At 39.4% G+C, this 14,725-nt stretch overlaps 1 protein-coding gene across 2 annotated transcripts; it reads left to right on the forward strand.

The window, feature by feature from the left end:
* Positions 1–5,109: 5,109 nt before the first annotated feature.
* On the forward strand, positions 5,110–13,565 carry LOC126195297 (uncharacterized). Of its 2 annotated transcripts, XR_007538572.1 has the most exons (3): positions 5,110–5,438; positions 5,556–5,830; positions 12,836–13,565. XR_007538572.1 is itself a non-coding variant. In XM_049933848.1 (2 exons), exons 1-2 carry the CDS (start codon positions 5,498–5,500, stop codon positions 13,445–13,447), a joined length of 945 nt encoding a protein of 314 aa, XP_049789805.1. In that variant the 5' UTR covers positions 5,110–5,497; the 3' UTR covers positions 13,448–13,565. The 2 variants fall into 2 exon arrangements, 1 of the variants encoding a protein (XP_049789805.1); XM_049933848.1 differs by having other exon boundaries at positions 5,110–5,830.
* The last annotated feature ends 1,160 nt before the right edge of the window (positions 13,566–14,725 follow it).

Consider the following 14,725-nt stretch of genomic DNA (forward strand, 5'->3'; position numbering starts at 1 on the left):
ACATGTCCCTGCAGATGCTGCTCGCCGACCGTGGCCCGTGTTTGTTACAACACGCAACTGAACGTCGGAGGTTTCAAGCGTCAACTTTAGGTTACAATATCTCCGGATGTAATTAACATTTTACAATGCAACAAACGGCACTGATTACGTATTTGTTTATATGTTCAGATGTGCTAACAAAACTAACGTGGTTCCATTTTAAAAAACGTAGGTTTGTGCTAAAAAACATACTTCCGTACATTTTTTACGGTTTGTATTAACCAATTACACTAGCCCCTCTCCTCATGTTCGGTCTGTGGAATCGGTTCGTCAGTATTTGATGTGGTTTACGAAATATATTCAGCGGTAACGTTAGGTGACTCACCCTATATATAATCAAGGTGTTATTAAGAAATAGTACTGAAGAGTTCCAGTAAAGATGAGCATTGTGAAGCAGAATGTATGTAGGGTGGTCAGAATATATATATATATATATTGTAAGAGGTATGCGATGTATGTGCTGCCTGCAACAGGCAAGACTTAGGAGAGTCTCTGACCAGAGAGCAGTGTGTAGTTAGTTGTTGCTTGTCGCTAGTCGACAGTAGTCTGTGTTAGTCTTCAGTAGTCGACAGTAGTCTGCGTGAGTCGCCAGTAGTCGAATGTAGTCAGCGCGTGTCGGCAGTCTGCTCTGGTCGGGACTCTGGAGGATGAGTATTATTGTAGAAGGTAAAGAAGCAGCCTTGCACATATCTAATAATGTATGACAACTGTCATTCAATTTCTTTAAAAAATGCCCCAATAATAATTTTTATAATATAAAGTAAATTTTTTTTAAAAAAAAGCATTCATTTCAATTTAAAGATTTTTTCAATGGATTATCTTTCCTTTCATGAATCACAAAGCATAGGCCAGCACTGCACGGAGCTGTGCCGAATTTTTTTTATGTAAGAGCAGATATATTTGCAGTTTTTATTGAGGTAAGAATTTTTGCTTTTTTTTTTTATTCAGAATGCAGAGCCGTGGCGTAGCGCTGCTGTCGTCATAAAATTTACGAAGTTACTGAATTTTCCTTTTTTTATTATTTAGGGGTTTAGGAATTGAATTTTGTGAATACATCAAATGTGAATCCATTTCTGCACAGAGATTATAAATGGGAGCCAATTTTGTTCAGAAGTAACAATATTAAAAAATTCATTTAATTAATATTTCCGTGGGGAGGTTACACCTGGTCTATATTTCATTTTTTATATTTTGTGGGGAGGTTACAATATATATATATAGGGTGGTCAGAAAATGTGTGAAATGCTTGTAGGGATGTTACAATATATAGGGTGGTATATATATATATATATACTCCTGGAAATGGAAAAAAGAACACATTGACACCGGTGTGTCAGACCCACCATACTTGCTCCGGACACTGCGAGAGGGCTGTACAAGCAATGATCACACGCACGGCACAGCGGACACACCAGGAACCGCAGTGTTGGCCGTCGAATGGCGCTAGCTGCGCAGCATTTATGCACCGCCGCCGTCAGTGTCAGCCAGTTTGCTGTGGCATACGGAGCTCCATCGCAGTCTTTAACACTGGTAGCATGCCGCGACAGCGTGGACGTGAACCGTATGTGCAGTTGACGGACTTTGAGCGAGGGCGTATAGTGGGCATGCGGGAGGCCGGGTGGACGTACCGCCGAATTGCTCAACACGTGGGGCGTGAGGTCTCCACAGTACATCGATGTTGTCGCCAGTGGTCGGCGGAAGGTGCACGTCCCCGTCGACCTGGGACCGGACCGCAGCGACGCACGGATGCACGCCAAGACCGTAGGATCCTACGCAGTGCCGTAGGGGACCGCACCGCCACTTCCCAGCAAATTAGGGACACTGTTGCTCCTGGGGTATCGGCGAGGACCATTCGCAACCGTCTCCATGAAGCTGGGCTATGGTCCCGCACACCGTTAGGCCGTCTTCCGCTCATGCCCCAACATCGTGCAGCCCGCCTGCAGTGGTGTCGCGACAGGCGTGAATGGAGAGACGAATGGAGACGTGTCGTCTTCAGCGATGAGAGTCGCTTCTGCCTTGGTGCCAATGACGGTCGTATGCGTGTTTGGCGCCGTGCAGGTGAGCGCCACAATCAGGACTGCATACGACCGAGGCACACAGGGTCAACACCCGGCATCATGGTGTGGGGAGCGATCTCCTACACTGGCCGTACACCACTGGTGATCGTCGAGGGGACACTGAATAGTGCACGGTACATCCAAACCGTCATCGAACCCATCGTTCTACCATTCCTAGACCGGCAAGGGAACTTGCTGTTCCAACAGGACAATGCACGTCCGCATGTATCCCGTGCCACCCAACGTGCTCTAGAAGGTGTAAGTCAACTACCCTGGCCAGCAAGATCTCCGGATCTGTCCCCCATTGAGCATGTTTTGGGACTGGATGAAGCGTCGTCTCACGCGGTCTGCACGTCCAGCACGAACGCTGGTCCAACTGAGGCGCCAGGTGGAAATGACATGGCACGCCGTTCCACAGGACTACATCCAGCATCTCTACGATCGTCTCCATGGGAGAATAGCAGCCTGCATTGCTGCGAAAGGTGGATATAGACTGTACTAGCGCCGACATTGTGCATGCTCTGTTGCCTGTGTCTATGTGCCTGTGGTTCTGTCAGTGTGATCATGTGATGTATCTGACCCCAGGAATGTGTCAATAAAGTTTCCCCTTCCTGGGACGATGAATTCACGGTGTTCTTATTTCAATTTCCAGGAGTGTATATATAAATAATCAAGGTGTTATTAAGAAATAATACTGAAGAGTTCCAGTAAAGATGAGCATTGTGAAGCAGAATGTATTAAAACAAAAATGCTAAATTTCAAGTTTGTGTTCCTTTGTGAATTGATGCACGAAATATTGAATGGCATCGATTATGTATCCAAAATTTGGAAAAGGCAAGTAGAGCCTTAGCAGATGTTAAAACAAAATAATGATTTTATGGAAGTAATTTCGAATTAATGAAGTGTGAAGCCAGTGAAACTCCAAAAAAATGATGTAGATCCTAATTTCCATGAAAAATGGCAGAAGAAAGCTAAAAAACACTTGGTGAACTATCTTCCGACCACCGATTTCGAAACAGGTAAGAAATATTTAAATTTACTAGTTTTAAAAATGTGCAATAATAGTTCAGTTAAATAGACGTTTTCCTAACACCATCAGTCTTGCTCACTGTAGATGAGGCAACTTTATTACAAAAACATGATCAGTTCCAAAATAAATATTTTGATATAATAGGGCCTAATTTTTCACTTCAATTTGTTAATACCTATCACCTTGCGTAAACTGACTATGTCCACCAGTTGTGTAAAGAAATTATAGCTAAATATGCAGTGCTATAAAGCAACATTACAAAAGTGTTTACCATAACTTTATTATTTTATACAATACCTGCCACTTATGTAACAGCTGAAAGACCATTCACCAAATTAAAAATAATCAAAACTTATTTAAGGAATAGTATGGGTCAAACTCGACTCTGATATTTGGCACTCACTGCAGTCGAAAACAAGGCCGCATCAGGTCTAGATTTAACGGTACATATTGATGATTTTGCAAAAAATAAAGCCAGAAAAAGACAGTAAAATACATTGTTATAAATAAATTGACTTCTTGGTTTTATTGTTTGCCTGTATTATTAACTGTAATGTACTATACTACAGCCAAGGAAACACGGCCCCTGTCTTCGACGCTTACCGACAATTACCGCTCGGAATTCTTAGCTCTAAACGAAATCAGGCTCATCGTTGCGGCGTTCTGAGCTCACAGCGCACTAGTTAAGCGAGAGTGAGTTGTCAGCACTGCAATAGCCCGCCTTCCCGCACCTGTGTGTTACCACAGATGCGCAAGTCCTGACTTCACCGTTACCAGCGTGCTTCTCGGCAAGGGGCCATGTTTTCGTAACTGAGAAATTATTTATTTCTTACTATCTTTCTTACTAGCTTCTGCCCATGGGATCTTTTCATCGGTATGAAGGTATGCTATGTCCTACCCAGGTCGAAATCTATCCGTGTACAAATTGTGTACAAACCCAGCCAGTAGTTTTTGTGCAAAAGAATAACAAACAAACAAATTTTCACATTTGCAGTATTATTAAATATTATCTGCTGCATTACACATAATAATTCACTTAGTAGTAAGTAGATATTCTTTATTATGCAGTGCATTGGGCGGTAAGCATCTGATGACTAAGTAGTTTTGCATCTATAAAGTGTTTAGTTTAGCTTCAATAGAGCTCCAGTTTCATTTTTGCGCCGGGGTCCATGGCTACGTAGCTACAACACTGCATCCTAAACAATTCAATTAAGAAAATGTTTAATTTTAACGATTCCGGTAAGAAATGACTATTTAGCACTGGTATATCAATTGTTGACAATGTTGTTTTTTTTATAAATTAGAATGTAGAGCTTATAATTTACTTGTGTAATCATCATTACTACTGTAATATATGTTATTATTTGAACACTTGAACTTCATGTTTTTGTTTATACATGATTTAGATTGTAAGCATCGTGGACATTTACATATTGTTATTATTGTAATAGTCTGGTACGTTATTCATCGTAGCGATACACTCGTATCAAAGACCCATGGAACTCTAAAATAAAGAAAAGGACAAAGAAAGAAAGTATGTATGTGTTTGCAGATGATATTTACATATCACCTGTTGGTTAGTTTGCCATAGTAGAGAGGATTTCCGTCTTTGTGTGTTATTTCTTTTGTAAATACGTTTCCGGTCTCTGACTTATCTATGTGCGAAATCTATTTTCAGATCTAACATTTGTGTTTCGTCTTCCTTGTATTTAACTTTCGTCACACCTTTAATGCCGTAACCTGAATTATAACATTAATACCCGCCATATGATTTCAGTTGACCCCAACAGAAAACTGTGCAACTACATAGAATTTGTGACGACCTGTATGAACGCTACTGAAAGCTACAAGCTCTGGGTCATATTAGATGCGTGTGTAAACCCGGCCTAAAGAGTTGAATGTAACTCTTCGACCATGGCTTCGACCTTAGGTTAGTGTCTATGGTCGAAGGTGGAATGCTACTTTTAGTTGTTATCTGTGACTTTTAGTTGTGACGGAAATCACTGCCAAGTACCTTAGTAAATAGAGTATAAATATACTCAAAACTGATGTCTTGTAGTTTCGAAAACTGTGACTTCTCAATTATTTATGCTATATGACAGCTACTTGATTTCTTAGTCATTTGTATTACAAGCAGATAGGAAGCTGGGGCACAGTTTTTACTTTCGGTAACCTTAGAGCGTCGAGTGGGAAATCATTACACTGTACTATTAGTATCACTGTTAAAACGTGGAAGCAGTGACTGGTGTACTGTTCCGAGTTTGTTGTGCGTTTTTCGCTGCATTCGTACACTCGTGGTTTGCGAAAATATGGTATGGGGTAGGAAATAAAAGTATAGAAAGTTTACATTCAATTTTGTATTTCCGAGTGCATGTCAACAATGATTAGAAGAAAGAGGTCGTATTTATGGGAATATTTTTCTATAACAGACCCCAGTAACAGAATTGCACAGTGCGATATATGTGATCGCAGATTACGTTTCCAATCGACTGCGACTAACTTGAGAAAACATTTGGAGCGAAAGCATCCAACAATTTTATCAGTGCACAGCGTCAGTGCGGCAGCTGTGTCATCTGCGTCAGTTGGTGTTGGTGATGATGTTGATGAACAGAATAATCAACAGGCTGTGTACGCTGCTACAGATATTGTTAATTACGAATCACATGAGCCTGTGGCATATACCGTGGAGATTCAAAATGCGAAGGTAATCCGAAAATCTGGAAAACACGTTTAAATGACTTCAGCTATGAGAAATAAGTCACCCAAACACAGGGAAACAATCGAAGAAAGTTTTTCAAAAGCCATTCACAACAGAGTTCCAGCCCTTCCCACTGGTCGAAAATGGTTGCATCGCTTTCGTCAAGGCAACTAGTAGTTAGTTTCATTTCACGTGGAGCTTTAGTGCAATCGATCATAATGAACATTCACATTACAAATCAACGTAAATCTGCCTAGATGTTAGTGATTCCTACCCGTCAACTTATAAATTTTCACATTATTTTCAAATTTTGTTGTGCTGTCAGTTATTTTATGTCTTGGTCAGTGGTCAAAAATTTTAGTTGCAGCATTGTGCACACCTTTTTAACTAAAGGCAACCTTAATGTGGAGTAATGATTGTCATTTTTCTACTGATTTGATTATTCTTATAGTGTATAGAACCTGAGCTAGCTTACAGATGCAGAAGTAGTTACATTCAACCACAACTTTCCTACAACACTTGTCTATTTAAAATTCAGAATGAGACCACTCACAAACAAAAATTCAATGGCACATCCATGGACATTGCTTACCACATCTTCTGTTGCTGTATGTTTACTTGTATCAATTACAATATTAGTGTCATCCACCAAAATAACGAATTCTGTTTCTTGTATATGGAGTGTGAGGTTGTTTACATATATGAGGAATGATGGTGGCCCTAACATTGAGCATTGGGGAACCACATGTGTGATATCTCCGCAGTCAGAAGCCTCTCTCCTGATTACATTGATTGAATTGAGAAGTAAAACTTTCTGCATTTGTTTGGATATGACAGTATCCATTGGTTGGCTATACAATCCGTTCCATAAAGCCTCACTTTATCTAGAATATTGTAATTCAGCCGTTTAATGTCTTAGATAGGTCACAGAAAGTACCAGCAGGTGCTATTTTGTTATTTGATGTTGGTAAAATTTTGTGAGTGAATGTGAAAATCGAATTCTCAATAGAGCAGATCTTCTATAATCCAAACTGTGTTTTATTGAGGATATTATTGTTGCTTGGGTGGTTTACTATTACAGAATATATCATTTCTCAAAAATTTTGGAAAATGGTGTCAGTAGCCAAACAGTCTGTTGATACTGGCATTTCTATTGTGTGTCTTATAGAGGGTTTGACAACATTGGTGTATTCCAGTCTGTCTGTAATAATGCCTTGGATTAGTGATGCATTACATATTTCAGATAAGACAGGACTTATAATATAGGAACAAAGTTTTAGTACTCTTTAGGAAACACCGTCAAATCCAAATGAGCTTTTCTGTTTGAGAGAATTCATAATTTTATTAGTTTGACAGAGAAGTCGGTGATACATTCATATGAATGAATTTTATGAGAGTTGCTTTTTCATTGCACTGCTGTAATTTTTATCTTGAGCTGTTCGGCCCTATATTTTCTACTATATTTAATGAATGATTATTGAATATATTAGCTACCTGTGACATTTCATTTACAGCCCTTCCATTTAACTCAGTAGTGATAGTATCCTGTTTTTTGGCCAGTGGTCCTGTCTTTAGTTTCACTACATTCCATATAGCCCGAAGCCAGTCGTCAGAATTACAGACTTCTGACATTTGATTCCCTCAAGTCATCCATGATTTTTTTATGGATGACTTTTTTATGTGTTTAATTAATTTCTGATTAGCTTATCTGAAAAGGTAATTATAAATAGCATGAATTTATCGTGTAGTAGAGTAAATTTCATGTCGGCATTTAGTTCATTATAAATTTCATCCCAAGTCATCTCTTGTAAACCAGGTTTAAAAACATTTATTCTGGATTAATTAATTATACTGATTTCGATTGAGCAGTACATATACTGTAAGACACTATCTCTTTTATCCTAACTAATTGTGCATTATGATCAGAGAGTGTGTTTGTTATTGGATATACAGTTATTTTCTTGCTTTGAGCTTCATAAAAAACCTTAACAGTTCAAAATTTTCCATTGGGTATATGTATACAGTTACAATTAAAAGGAAACTGTTTTTCAGTATTGATTCACAAGCACCCACTCAGGGTGGTGATTCTTCTGGAAAACTTGGAATTCTCAGGTAATTAAATTTTACCAGAAAAGTCAGGGCAATCTCAGGAATGTCACACATTCTCAGTGAATTTAATTGGTCAAGATATAAAACACACAGCATAAATTAAATGCTTTGAGAATAGGATACTTAGCCTATGAGAACGGGACAGTTGATTGGCCTCAGCCTTCATTTACCCATTGACTAACTAACATTTTTCGCATAGTCGACCATTTATTTACATTTATGAAAATCAGCATATTTTGTCTTATACATTTTTCTCAAATTTATAATCCTTTTTTGGTATGAATTCCTTAAAAATTTTTTCCTTGCTGTTTATTGAAGTGATGAGGAGTGAAGCTAATAGTCTTTTAGAAATTTTTGTTTACGTGATATCTACCTGAAAAAATACAGCATGTACAAAACCACTAAACACTGCTCACATTCGTATCATGAATCACTTTTCTTCTTCCTTACTTTGCACACTACTGGTACATGATTTCTGGATGATGTTATGGGGGAGGCGTTGAGAAGAAACCTATGAAAAACTAAAACTTATAACTCACAAAATATCAAAGAAATAGTGTTACATGCCACTGAATAGATAGATGTCTCTGCTTTACAATGGTATATAACATGTCATGCCATCTATTAATAGAGAAGAAGAAACACTAAGAAGTAGTTATTGCTCAGCCTGTCTTACAGCAGCAGACAATGTAATTACGGACTGCGACTAGCTGTGAGCCGGCTGTATAATCCAATGTGTTGAGGAACTAGCCCTTGATTTGCCTAAGTGATTTTGGGAAATATAAATCAGGATGGCCGAATAGAGAAACTACATCCTTCTGAATATGAGGTCAGTGTCTTCACAGATGCACTGTCTCGTTCAGTTATTCCCTATTGTATTATGCTCCTTGATTTACAAACAGTTTGTTTCGGGAAACTGCCTATAGGAAACAGTTTCGTTCATCATTGCCGCACACAGTACAGACACCCACTGATAACTCCTAGGGTGTTTCCATTAATTTGTAATGATACTTTATTCAGATATGCTCCTCAGTCCACCTGAAAGACTGTCAGCAGATATGCTATCATGCATTTTGCATCGTGACAATTTTTCCATGTGAAAGTGGTAAACCACTATCTCGTATTACAATGTGACTGTGTTGTAGTAACAGGTGTATTTTAGTTACAGTATTTTTCATTTCCATTGTCAATTTATTATACAGTTTTATCTCATGATATAGACTGCTGTTTTGAAGTTTTTGTGTGTGGATAAATTTAAGTTCAAACTGGCTCTTGTTCCATGATTATGTCTTATTTAGTAATGTTTTCCCTGATATGCACCACAGATTGGTAGAATACTCACTTGGTGAAGTAAGGGTGCTCATTTTTTTGGAAATAGCTATTTACGATGGGCCTGACAGCTACTTCCAGTTATTATTCTTGTGGCCCTTTTGTGCAGGTTAAAAACTGTATCCATGTTTTGTGCATTCAATCTCCAGAAAAGAATTGCATAGCTAAGAACTAAGAGTATGTAGGCATAGTATGTCACCACTAAACATTGGGTGTTACAAACGGATGCTAACAACCTAAGAGCATAACATGATGATAGCGACATTCTTTTTGCCAGTATTGTTGGATGTTCATTAAGTGGTAGCTGACTGTTAATGATCCTCTGCAAAAAGTCTTGTGTTTCTTGCACACTCTATAGATGTATCATCTGTGCTTAATCTTACAAAGTTGTTTCTCATCTTTATGGTGAAGGATTGTATTTGAATACTGGATATGTCTCTCCTGGTTTCTTCTTGTGTTATGTGAGTATATCCTGGTTTTAACTACAGGTTGCTTATTATCAAGGTTCTAGGTGCTCAGTCCGGAACCGCGCGACTGCTACGGTCGCAGGTTCAAATCCTGCCTCGGGCATGGATGTGTGTGATGTCCTTAGGTTAGTTAGGTTTAAGTAGTTCTAAGTTCTGGGGGACTGATGACCACAGATTTTAAGTCCCATAGTGCTCAGAGCCATTTGAACCTTATTATCATGTAAGATTTTCCTAATGAAAATTATTTGTTAAGTATACAAACAAGGCAGTGGAAGGACTTGGAAGTTAAGGCCTGCTTCTAGGAGCTGCACTTTCACGCCTCTTATAATTCTCTTTTGTTCTGTACAACAACTTCTGCTAGAGATTCCCCATCTGGGTTAATCTTCTGGAAGATTGGCCAGATCACAGTATAATTCTGCTGTGGCAAAGTACAAATTTTTTTATTGATCATTGATGTGTAACGTCAAAGAATTTTTATGCAATAACAGACAGTATTTCATGTATTGCTTGTTTGTTGGCCGGCTGCTGTGGCCGAGTGGTTCTAGGCGCTTCAGTATGGAACCGCGCTGCTGCTACAGTCGCAGGTTCGAATCCTACCTTGGGCATGGATGTGTGTGATGTCCTTAGGTTAGTTGGTTCAAGTAGTTCTAAGTCTTGGGGACTGATGACGTCAGATGTTAAGTCCCAAAGTGCTTGGAGCCATGTGAAGCTCGTTTGTTATGTATGTTGAAAACCCATCTCAGTTCCTGTAGGATGCATGCTCAAAGAAACTCTGTAGCATTTGTATTTTCCAGGTTTCTGACAAATGGCTCTATAGATAAGGTTACAGGATACTTATTCCTTACTTGTGTATATTCATAGGAACTGTTTTTTTTTTTATTTTATTACAAGTTTTTGTAGACAGTTTAATGCATTTTGATATGGGCTGGTTGGTTACGAGGTGCATTAAAGTTCTAAGGCCACCGATTTTTTTTCTCTGGACTGGAAAGAGATAGAAACATGCGTATTGTTTTAAAATGAGGCCGCGTTCATTGTCAATACGTCCCAGAGATGCCAGCACCGTACTGCAGATGGAATTTTACTGCCAGCGGCAAGAATGAGAACTGTTTTAAGTACTTAAAATGGCGACGTTTTCCTTACTTGAACAGCGTGCAATCATTCGTTTTCTGAATTTGCGTTGAGTGAAACCAATTGAAATTCATCGACAGTTGAAGGAGACATGTGGTGATTGAGTTATGGATGTGTCGAAAGTGCGTTCGTGGGTGCGACAGTTTAATGAAGGCAGAACATCATGTGACAACAAACCGAAACAACCTCGAGCTCGCACAAGCCGGTCTGACAACATGATCGAGAAAGTGGAGAGAATTGTTTTGGGGGATCGCCGAATGACTGTTGAACAGATCGCCTCCAGAGTTGGCATTTCTGTGGGTTCTGTGCACACAATCCTGCATGACGGCTTGAAAATGTGAAAAGTGTCATCCAGGTGGGTGCCACGAATGCTGACGGACGACCACATGGCTGCCCGTGTGGCATGTTGCCAAGCAATGTTGACGCGCAACGACAGCATGAATGGGACTTTCTTTTCATCGGTTGTGACAATGGATGAGATGTGGATGCCATTTTTCAATCCAGAAACAAAGCGCCAGACAGCTCAATGGAAGCACACAGATTCACCGCCACCAAAAAAATTTCGGGTAACCGCCAGTGCTGAAAAAATGATGGTGACCATGTTCTGGGACAGCGAGGGCTTAATCCTTACCCATTGCGTTCCAAAGGGCACTACGGTAACAGGTGCATCCTACGAAAATGTTTTGAAGAACAAATTCCTTCCTGCACTGCAACTAAAACGTCCGGGAAGGGCTGCGCATGTGTTGTTTCACCAAGACAACGCACCCGCACATCGAGCTAACGTTACGCAACAGTTTCTTCGTGATAACAACTTTGAAGTGATTCCTCATGCTCCCTACTGACCTGACCTGGCTCCTAGTGACTTTTGGCTTTTTCCAACAATGAAAGACACTCTCCATGGCCGCACACTCACCAGCCGTGCTGCGATTGCCTCAGCAATTTTCCAGTGGTCAAAACAGACTCCTAAAGAAGCCTTCGCCGCTGCCATGGAATCATGGCGTCAGCGTTGTGAAAAATGTGTGCGTCTGCAGGGCGATTACGTCAAGAAGTAACGCCAGTTTCATCGGTTTCGGGTGAGTAGTTAATCAGGAAAAAAATCGGAGGCCTTAGAACTTGAATGCATCTTGTATTTTTTTTTCCATATAAGGATTTCATGTTATTCCTGTCTTGGAAAGCAAGCACAATTATTTGCTCCCTTTTTTTATGTAAGATTTCAACCACTCATGGGCTGGTCCCCTAGCGCATATACACTCCAGTTTTGTAAGCACAATGTTGTGGGCTCAGATGCCTTTCTAGAGTCTAGAAAACTGTAGAAATATGCTTTTTTAATGTCACTCATGTTTAAAGCTTCATTCAGGAAATTAAAGATGACAGACTTGATAGAGTTGGATTTACAAATACCATGCTGTGAATCCGAGAAATATTTATTTTTGTATAAGGTTTATTAATAATTTATAGTTAATTTTACTCCATTATTTTGGAAAAATCAGACTTGGATGACATGGGCCTGTTGTTAGATACATCTTTTTTCATCCCATTCTTTTAGAGGTTCTTTACTTTGGCTGTTATTTTTTTGAGAATGCACCCTCTGACAGCAAACAGTTACAGATGTTGACTAGAGGCTTGCCTATGTAGTGAGCAGATAGTAATTTTTATTCTCATCACTATAGAACCTACTGGTGTTTAGTAAGCAGTTCTTTGAACTTGGTTGATTTTCTGTGCTACATGGTTCCCAGTGCGTGTGTCCAAATCATTTGCACATTAATGAATATCTGGTGAAATATTGGCACTGATGTTTCTGTGATAGCTTGTGAGTTTAACCTTGATTGGAGGCTCATTACATCTTGTTTTTGTTTTGACTGTATTTGTAAGGAATTCACTCCCAACTTTCTACATATATGTTACATGATAAATTTTCTGTAGTTATTTCAGTATTGATATATTTGACATTATAATTAAATTTTCTCTCATTTCACAGGATACCACAAATGAAGCTGGTGCGACTATGTTTGTAGTCACAGATAATGGTACGATGCCTTCAGTGTCTCATTCACCTGATGCATTATCTTCAATGGGTACCAAGAGAGAGTGGCAAGAAACAAAGAATGTCGAGCCTCCGATGGCACAACGCAATGTGTGTGTAGTAGCAGATAATGGTACAATGCCTTCAGCTTCTCCTTCAACTACCTCACTATCTTCAGTAAGTACCAAGAAAGATTGGCAAGAAACAAGGAATGATGAGCCTCCAGTGGCACCACGCAATGTGTTTGTAGTCACAGATAATGGTAGGATGTCTTCAGTATCTCCTTCATCTGCCACATTATCTTCAATACGTACTAAGAGAGAATGGCGAGAAAGAAAGAATGACGAGCCTCCAGTGGCACCATGCAAGCAACTTCCATCGTCATCAAAGGAAAATGATGAATTTGACCTCTTTGGGATGAGTATTGCTGCTAAAATGCGTAAAATGTCTAGAACAGACAATGTACAGTGCATCATTGCTGAGAAACTTATCTCAGAAGTATTATATCGTGGACAACTGCAGTTTCTTACTTTCGATACTGTTGTTAAAGTTTCTGAGAAACATTAAGTAATGTGGGTAGGCTGTAGTGCAACTGAATTGACATGTGTATACACCACAGTGTAAACTTAGAAACAAGTTTGTACTGCTAAAACTATGTTATAAATAAAGATTTTGTAACAACGTATTTCATATTCTTACCTTTATATGGTCAGCATTAAACATTGAGTAAATTGCTTGACACATCTTGCATAGAATCCATTTGAAAGATGGTGTCAAAATTCCATAAAAAATATTTGAAGTGTTCGAAACTTTTGGTGTTGCATTTGGTTCTTTGTAAGTATTTGATTTTTTGGGCTCTGTATCTTACCTTCGCATAAAGAGGTTCTAAATTTTCTGGGTGTCGCATACAGCAATTTTGCTCCAAAAAGTAGGTAATTTGAGAAGACCCTTCTATTGCCTGCAAATCGTGCACTGTGGTAGGTTGGGTGATTCAAGGAAAGTCGCGAGTAAACTTTCCAACCAAGAAAGAGAACATTTAGAGATGTGGAATGAGTCAATGTATATTTAGCAAAGAACAAGCAAGTAGCAGAAACTTAATCTGTGACTTTTGTTAGAAAAACAATTACGACTAAGCCAGCTGAATATAGACTACTAAACTACACAGGAAGCCGCTACACTGAAACAAGCTGCAGCTTCCTCAGTTGTACAGAGTAGTTGCTGTCTAATGAATTGTAGTGTAATATTGATTCAGTCACATTTGTCAAAGATGATGGTTACCGACCGACATGTGTAAATACTGAGTCCTGTTTACAGCTCATCATTGCTCGGTTGTGCAGCACCGTACTGCTCAGTTGTGCAGCCATACTCAAAGTACTGCTCCTTACTAAGCAAGTAGAAGGAGATATTTTAAATTTTATTTTGTGTTAATCAAGAATTGTAATTTCTTGTTTCATGTTACATGAGAGCTACTTGAAAATTTTTACACCAAAGTACTAGAGTGCACTGACCATATTGGGTCAGAAACATACAAAGTAGGAAGTAGATTACATCCGAGCCAGCCACAGATGAGCATGGATGTTACGCCTTAAAAATGCCACACAGCCATCATGCATTAAAAGTCGAGCCGACCAGACTAGGTGTGGAAATAATTGACACAGCAGCACCTAAGCGGAAGAAGGTGGAAGCCTTCCGACACCAGAGGCTCAAGAAATGCTTAGTATACATGCCACAAGACATAAGAGAGCCCAATCAAGTGCAGCACCTGGGCGTATAAATACCTAGCCACTTTTGTACTGAAATATGTTTGTGTTAGTATCGCAACACTACCATCATGGGGCTATGACA

This window comes from Schistocerca nitens, chromosome 7 (assembly GCF_023898315.1).
Source record: "Schistocerca nitens isolate TAMUIC-IGC-003100 chromosome 7, iqSchNite1.1, whole genome shotgun sequence".
NCBI classification, from domain to species: Eukaryota; Metazoa; Arthropoda; class Insecta; order Orthoptera; family Acrididae; genus Schistocerca; species Schistocerca nitens.